General features: G+C 36.7%; 1 protein-coding gene across 3 annotated transcripts in view; it reads left to right on the top strand.

The window, feature by feature from the left end:
• The first annotated feature begins 600 nt into the window (after positions 1 to 600).
• LOC107136868 (cytohesin 1 interacting protein) overlaps positions 601 to 9,027 on the top strand; it is a 61,140-nt gene continuing 52,713 nt past the window's right edge. For 2 of the 3 annotated variants that reach the window (XM_048812294.1, XM_048812292.1), the window contains exons 1-2: positions 601 to 733; positions 2,196 to 2,284. Coding sequence is in view for 1 of the 3 variants with exons in the window: in XM_048812293.1 (XP_048668250.1) it covers positions 1,703 to 1,736; positions 2,196 to 2,284 (123 nt within the window). In the remaining 2 variants the exon portion in view is untranslated. Of the gene's footprint in view, positions 734 to 1,414; positions 1,737 to 2,195; positions 2,285 to 9,027 lie in introns of those variants that run through there. The other variant, XM_048812293.1, reaches the window with a different exon arrangement.

Genomic DNA, 9,027 nt, shown 5'->3' with positions numbered 1-9,027 from the left:
ATATTATTTATATAAACTGCTTGGCATGATATTGCTGATCTTAACTCTCCTTATCTCATGTAGCAATTCCACAGATATTAACAGAGACAAGAATTGCTTACACTGAAGCTTTGTTTATGGCATCTTAAAATAAAGCACTTTTGATTTATATTCCTCAATTCCTATAATTATAAAGAGATTTATAGGTAGTTTAAATTTTTTCTTTTGGTGTGTTTGCTCTGCACTTAGCACATTATGGGCATTCTGAAGAACGGAGCATAATCCATTAAACAGTTTGGCGAAACTAAAACGTAAATAAGTGTAATCAGGAGTGTAGCCCAGTATGACAGTGAAGAGTACTATAAGAGCCCCATAGGATCCCTCAGGTGCCAGAGCTTTGTACACAGTAGGTGCTCAATAAATACTTGAGAAATAATGAAATGATGAAGAGAATCCCTTTTCTAATGATTTTGATGGCAATAGTTATCTTAAGGATATATTAAAGTAATAATTGCTCCATGACTACTTGGCCTCATGAGTTAATGTTTACAAAGTGCCTTGAACTTCTTGGAAAAAAGAATGGTGTTTTCGTTGGCACTGTATCATGTTTGCAGTGGCACATGAATTCCTCCCTCCGCCTTCTCTTCCTCCAGCTGCCCACATTGTGCCCTCCCCCCACTTCATGCTGAGCTGGGATCTCCTACAGGGCAGCTTTTCCTGCTTTCCTCAGGCCAGCTCCAGCAGTACAGCACAGGTAGGGACGCAGCAAACCTCAGAAACAGTTTTTGAAGTCTCTAAGGAGATTCTGGGGCAATGAAACTTGGGTCTTTACTAATGACTCTTAAAGGGATGGATTAGTGTATAGACAGGTGCAGCTGCTTGTTGAATCACAGAAGAAGCCCCGGGACAGATTGCTCTATGAGGAAACATCCAGCTAGATCCCGAAGGGGAGATAGAGGTGTCAGGCCATCAGGAGCATGAGCCAGAGCTGCTGGTTTCTCAATTTCATGTGCATTATACAAACAATTCTAAATCTCTACTAGTAGCTGGCAGCAAAATATTATAGTTCATTAAAAGGAATCCATAAAAAAGCCAACTATTTTGGTTTCCTTCTCCATAATTTCTCTATATTATGGAGACAAATAAAGAGAGGGGCACTATTTCACATATGGTTGGTCAAGGCTGCAATGGTTTCCAATGTATTTGTTGCTATATTAAATATTGCCTTTATTTTTAGAAACTCAAGCAGTTCAAATTTGATTTGGAGAACAAAAGCTGTGTTTTCAATGGAGGATGGATTTACTTGATTTGAAAATATAAGCAAAAGAGGTTTTTTTTCTTTCTTTTCTTTTCTTTTTCTTTCTTTCTTTTTTTTTTTTTTTAGGTAACATCATATTAACTTTCAGCTGATCATGCACAATAAATATCTCAAATTAAGGGAGAGCCAGTTACAAGCTCAAAATAAATAGAATGACTCTCAGTGCCAGATCTGCCTTAAAGGCAGGGACAGCTCCTATTTTCCACAACTTTGAAGTGCTTGTTTTCCAAACCAGACCATGAGGTTTTCCATGTGGGTGGAAAATTTTCCACAATACATATTTATATGATAGTTGCTGTCCATGTGGCACATTTGCTCTCTCTATAAATTGTTTCTTGGGACTGGAAATGAATGTCATGTGAGCAGAAACCAACATGGTATTCTATTTAAAAAATAGATCACAAAATGATGTCTGTTCTGCTTCAAAGAAAAAGCTCAGGTAAGTCTGGTTTTAATAGAACAGCATAGAATTGACCAAAAGTAGGGCTTTAGGTTTTGCTTAAAAACCGACATTGTAGAAGAAAACTTCCTTCTGACTAAGATGCACTCATTAATTACCTGAAAACAAAGGCAAATGAAGTAAAATTTGTAGTTAGATTATAGGAACCAGCATTTGAGACTCGGAAATCTCACAGTTCACATGGAAGCTACATGTAAAACACTTAGGGGTGACTCCAGATTAGAAATGGTTGCATTCTCCACTTGATTCATTATAGAATACATTTTCCATCCATACAGGGCTTGGAATCACAGAAACATCATTCAAGTTTTGCTGTTGTTTTTTTTTTTTTTTTCTTTCTATTTGTAACTGTCCATGTCCTAAAATAACTAGATACGAAAGATGCCAGGGCAAGACTGTGTTTCAGTCTCAGTATTTGATTGTCCTGTTGTGTTGCAGGGGTTGTGAATTCATGTAGAACAGAGGAGACAAAATCTGGCTTGGAGACCAGGAGAATCACTCGGAGGTTTTCGAGTTACAGTCCTATGGTGAGTTTGAGTTTGAAATGTATGGGACGACTCTGAATTATACATTTTTTTCTTTGATCTCAAGAAGGGGAGAAAGTAAACAAATACTAATGAAGTATCAATATTAAAATAAAGGGGATTATTGCTGGTAATTCTTTTTTGGGGAGGTTCTTTATTCAAGTGTTTAATGAATAAGTGGGCTGATGTTTAGGAGTTTTATCAAATATTTTTGACTTCTACTTGTTGAACCAGGTTGCTTCTGTTTTTTTCTCATAACATATGGTGAGGGGACTTGCTGGGGGTGGATATCTTCTGTCAAGCCAGATGCTGAGTTTGTGATATGTAGATAATATTTGATAATAGAAAGTTTTAATAAATACAGGAACATGACATCATGGCAGGGAGAATAGCAAAGAAAAGAAACTCATCTAGAAAGTTAAAAGTTCTTATTAAAAGAAAAGAAAGGAGGGAGCCAGTAGAAACCAAGTTTAAACTTACTAAGAACTCAAACAATAATCCAGTGATGAAGACAGGGTAAGGCTGCTCATGGGAATTTACTGTGTGTGTGTGTGTGTGTGTTTGTGTTTGTGTGTGTGTGTGTGTGTGTGTGTGTGTGTGTGAGAGAGAGAGAGAGAGAGAGAGAGAGAGAGAATGCACATGAGAAGGAATTCATTATTTTTTTTAACTGCATCTACTCTAGCTTTTCTAAGGACAGGAGCTCTTGTTCTTCCCAACAAATTTCGATTAACTTCTTTGTCACATATTTATTTAATTCATGTGAGCTTAAAGACATTTGACTTGTCTTTTCAAATTTGTGAGCACTCAGTCATCTATAAGCCAATTTAGTACCATGTTGCCACAACATACGATACACATGTACACAAACAAATAAAAGCACATAGAAAACAAAGATTTTATAACTTATCTACCAGGCATAAGATCCTCACAGGTAGGGGACAAGAGTTGCAGATGCTTATTACACAGGGTATCTGCCAGATTTAAGCTCTCCCCAAACAAAACACAACCTGTGAAAGACTTTTGTTCGATAACACACACATATGAAGGCCTATACAGGTGGGGATGTTTGGGGTAGAGTCTGCCATTTACAGTGGACCCTGACATTAAATGTTCAGATGGCCACTTGTCCTCCATGGGGTATGATCCATACCAACCATCACTACTGCATATGCACTTTAAGCTCTGCATCATCTGCAAGGAATAGATAATCAATAAACATTTTGATTGAACGAGGTGTCTCTTTTTGTGACTGCTACAGGAAGTTTAGCAAAACTAGTTGCTTTTGAATGCTTTCTGCAAGATAGACCTAAATAAAGTGATCAGAGCTCACTTAGAGCCAACCAAAACTTAAACAAGTTGCCAGTTAAAAGGTAAGTTTTGGGTGGGATCAAAAGTATTTTATCAAATCTCCATCGTGTCGGAGTTACAGTTTGGGGCTACACCACCAGGGGTCAGGGCACTGTCTCCAGGAAACCTTTGTTAAGTATACTTTTAGAGTCTAAGAAGAAAGACAACACAGTGGAGCTCAAACTTTGATGTATGTATCCCTCTGGAGAATGTTCAAACACTAGTCCTGGGTTTCACCTTTGGTGATTCTGATTCAACAAATTGGAGGTAGGGGATATGTGTCTCTGGGAATACTTATTTTATAAAGGATGCAGGTGTTAGAGGACCTCAACCTTAAGAAAAAAATATGGGTTTTCTCTGGCTTGTTTATGTCAGTAGAGGCTTGTCCATGTGGCACACAGCAGGAGCCTGGCTCTGAGGGAGATGCAGGGCAGCCTAGATGGAGAAGTAGCACCTGTGTTAATGTACCTAAGTTTGAATCCCTTGTGGCTTTAGGCACAATGCTTTTCCTAAGATTCAGTTTCCTGCTTTTTAAAAGAAGAGAACAATATTGTCTACCTCAAAGGAATTGAATAAATAAGGCATGCAATGTTCATTGGCAGAGATATTGGTGCATAGTAAAGCAATTAGTTTATGTTAGCTCTTTTGGTGGGGAGAGAAGGGAATGTCATTGATGTCCTTTGTGGTCACAGACAGAGGTAAGATCTTACCAACCCGGAGAACAGTTCTGGGATCTCAAGAGTCCAGCACCAGTGCCTACAGGAAAATCCTAGAGTGAGTGATGAATAAAAAGAATAGGAAACATTTTTATCTCACCATCATGAGTTTTTTTCCAAGGCTAGTGGTGAGCAACCCAGATGGCCCAGTTAATTGGAATTATAATTGATCCCACAATGGTATTTAAGTCAACAGTTTAATTGATTTTCCTCAGTAAAACCATTAAGAGAGGGGCTGGGGATATAGCTCAGTTGGTAGAATGCTTTCCTCATAAGCACAAAGCCCTGGGTTCAATCCCCAGCAGCACACATACACACGCACCACTACCACCACCACCAACAACAACAACACATTAGGAGAACAAAGCAAAATGCATTAACTTTTGGAATTGTTCATACCCACCACCCATCCTGCATGGAAGGAATAGTGAGTGAAGAGAAAAATGATCAAAGAGAGAAAAGATACAGGGATCACAGTTCAAATAGACTGCAGGTAAATCAAATACTTATCTGATAATTCAGTGCAATGTCTGGGGGTACTGAACAGCTGACTGGGGCACATGTGGCTGATGTCAAGAGCTTTCCTCAAATGAAGCACCAAGAGTAGAGGAAACTCCTGGCACCCCAGCTGCCTTTCTTAAAAGATGAAGGTGAATTTGGGGGGCATGTTGCTTTTGAATGCTTTTTGCAAGATAGACCCAAATAAAGTATGCTATGATAGTAACAATCAATAAGTAAATAGATGGGAAATATGAAGGATGAGTGGGGTGACGTGTGAGCAGACTGTCATTTAGCCTCTGGTCATTTAGCCTTTTGGGACCTTCGTCTCCTAAGTTCCCTTTTAAGTGGTAATAAGGCATACACAGTGGACCAAAGCCCGACATTTACTTTATATATTTTTTTCACTTGCAGAGTAGTTCCTAAACTGGCACAACTAACTTATCACCAAATCTAGCTATTTTGAGGAATTTTGTTTACCCTGAACTATATATTTTTTAGTTTTTTTTTCATAAACCAAAATTTCAAATTAAATCTATTTTTATCAGCACTGTTTTATCTGCGGATGTTACTGGTATCATCTCAGTTCATAACCACAATAACAGAGAATAATGATGAATGAAATGATGAAGAGAAAAATGCTGATAATAATAGCCACTTTTTAAAAACATTTTATCATTAATCTTTATGGTAACAGTGTTAGAAGGTATCATCTAAACATTTTCCATGTGGATTCTGATATACCATGGATACAGCAGCTAGTCAGGATTTTTTTTAGATGAAATAATATTTTTATCATATCATGAATTTATTCCAAGTTATTGATAGAGAACCCTAAAAATAAAATAGAAAGACAATAAAATTAGAAATCCAAATAATCTGGAATTTACTTTCTTTTCTTACAGTGAGTGGTCTAGTAAAAACCATTTGATTTATTTATACCTCAATTAGTTTTATTAGTGAAAATAAGATTACCACAAGTATTTCATAATTATGATTTTAGAATATAGATATTTGTAAAAGGATTTAAAAATCTGTAGGGTGATGTCTCTGTAGCACCTTCACGCCATCCTATATATGCTTATTCCCACTATATTTCTGCTGCAGGCCCTTTGCTTCATAGATAAAGTTTTGACATCCCTGGTTAGCAATATTTTCTCTACCTTGCAAAGCCTATGTCAAATATTGCTTACCAAATTAGTCTTTCTTGATGATATTAGATATCATCATGATTTGTGATGGCATCTTCTATTATCCAAACCATGCCATCACATTGTGGTATTAGTTTATGTGTGTGAGTGTGTGTGTGTGTGTGTGTGTGTGTGAGAGAGAGAGAGAGAGAGAGAGAGAGAGAGAGACATATAATCTACTTATTATCTCCCTCTAATTATTTCAGATAAGAAAATAATAACCATGAAAATTGCTACTGATATGGATAGAAATGTATGACATAACATTTTAAAAATTATTTTACTTGTTATTTTTAGTTATACGTGACAGTAGAATGTATAACTATAATAAGCTATATCTTTGTGATGGGCTTCCCAATAATTTACAAATAAATTTAATTATGAAAAAAAACTTTACATAAAACTATATTTTGATGAATCAGCAAAATATTTCACCAGTATACAGTATGAGGGTTTGAATCTGTTCTATAACCATGCTTCTACTCCTATGATATACTGAATTCTATTATTCTCTGTAATACCATTATTAATCCTGTATAGTTTGTTATTTGATTCATATTCTCCTAATAATTATTTTTTAAGCATGGAGTTTATTTTTAATGTCCTATGTTTTCATTTTTCACTTGTGACCACTTTAATTGACACTTTTCTTTCTAACAGCAATATTGTATTATTTTGTTTACTTTGATTAATGTAAACTTGCCTGGAGCATATATATGAAAGTGATTTTTTTTTCTGTAATTACTTAAGGTTTGTCAAATTTATCTTTTCCTTGGGCAAATATCATGATATTTTGGTCATTTTTTTCTATTAAAAACAAAACCCTAACAATTCAGTCTTTTGAAAGTCTCTATTCCCCCAATTTAAAATTATCTCTTCCAACATCATCAGAGAAGTACAAAATTTCCAGATGGAAGACAGCAGTGTGGTCTGCCTTTGGGATATGGTCTCTCTTCCCCTGTCCCTTTTCTGGGTTTCTTCAGTTTGGGATGATCCAAACTGAAGGACCTGTCTGTCACATATTATAGTGTAGGCTGTCCTCTGTGAATGTTTTTACTGTGTCTCTGGATAATGTGGCCTGACAGGCTGAGGCCCTTCATGTGGCAATTGTATGGGTGGGAGTTCTCTGGCCTTTGGGGGTCTATGCAACTGTACACATGGCAGCTCCAGCATCAGTTAGATCTCACAAACACCCACCCAGCATCCTGCTGTGGGGGTCTGCTAGTTCAGTGGCAAGCCTGGGTGAACAGAATATGTCATGATAACATAAACCTAGCTACTTCTCCCAAGTTCACTTGCCTAAGTACACATGCATGTGGGTTGTGTTAAGGCTGGGACCTCTGTCTTTTCTATGTCTCCTTGTCCTTCAGTTCAAATTAGTTCAGGAGGTGGATTGACAAGGCCACTGCAGGTGCACATGTCAAAGTTAGAAATAAAATGTTCATTTTCCCTTCCTATAGGCAACGCTCCCAAGCTTTAAGAATGTTTCTCTTGTCTGCCCTTATACTTGGCTCTGTGATGGAAAGGTTGGGAAAATTTTAGCATCTCTCCCTTCCCTTTCCTACAAAGCCCGCCTTGCACTTTGATGATTTCCCCTACGCCTCTCCCTCTTGGATATTGGGGCCCTAATTGCCATATCTTGGATAACTGGGAAGTATGCCCTAAATAGGCTATTATGTTTGTGTGCTTTGTGGAGCAAAGATTAATTGACAAAAATTGAAAATTTCTCATCTGCAAGAGATACTGTCAAGGAACAATATGAAAATACTTACAAGTATATCTGATAAAGGGCTGTAATCCAAAATATACAAAGAACTCATGAATCTCAATGATAAGAACACAAACAACTTGATTAATGTGCAATAGATCTGAACAGACATCTCACTAAAGAAGATTAAAAGGTGGCATATAAGCACATGAAAAAATATCAACCTCATGTCATTAGGAATTGCAAATTAAAATAGGGACATACCACTATGCACCTATCGGAATGATAAAAATCCAACCCATGGATCCAAAATGTACTCAAATGTTGGTAAGAATGTGGAACAACAGAGACTGTCATCAATTGTTGGTAAAAAAACAAAATGGCACAGTTGCTTTGGAAGACAGGCAGTTTTTTTTTTACAGAAGCTAGAAACTCTTGCCATAGAATCTAGCAGTTGCATTGTTTGGAATTTTCCCAAATAAGTTGTAAACTTACGTCCACACAAAACTCTACACACATGTGTGTATGCCTGCTTTATTCATAATCGCCAAAATGTTGAATTGGCCAAGATGTCCTTCAGTAGGTGAAAGGATAAACAAACTGTGGTACATTCATGCAATGGAATATTATTAAGAGCTAAAAAGAAAGGAGCTATCAAGCTATATCAAGACTTGGAGGAATATTATATGCATATTACTAAGTGAAAGAAGCTAACCTGAAAAGGCCATGTACTATATGATTCCAGCTATATGACATTGTGTTAGAGGCAAAACTGTTGAGACAATAAAAGATAATGAATGGGGGATGGGAGAGAGGAGACTGATTCATGGAGCACAGAAGATTCATAGGGCAATAAAGCTATTCTGTATGATGCCATAATGTTTAAAATATATAATTATACTTTTGTCAAAATCTATAGAATTTCAAACTCTAAGAGTGAACACTAATGTAAGCTATGGTCTTTGAGTGATTAGGACATATGAGTGTGGGTTCACAATTTTATCATATTTACCACTGTGGTGCAGGATTCCAATCATGGGTAGAGGGCGTATGAGACGTCTCGGCACTTTCCAGTTAATTTTGCTATGAATTTATTATTTTTAATTTTTGCTTTAAAAATTAAAATATATTCAAAATCAGCCGCTAGTAACCATGTTGTCACAAAGAATATCAGATAACCTACACTGAAAGATCTGCTTTCCAAATAGATCATAGATTTCTTTACTTTCATATGGTCCAGAGCAATGTTTTGTTATATGACTCCATTCCTTGAACAGAGAATGTCTA

The sequence above is a fragment of the Marmota marmota genome, unplaced genomic scaffold (genome assembly GCF_001458135.2).
Source record: "Marmota marmota marmota unplaced genomic scaffold, marMar, whole genome shotgun sequence".
In the NCBI taxonomy this organism is placed as follows: Eukaryota; Metazoa; Chordata; class Mammalia; order Rodentia; family Sciuridae; genus Marmota; species Marmota marmota.
Note: the sequence above shows the minus strand (reverse complement) of the source record. Positions and strands in the feature narration are given on the sequence as shown.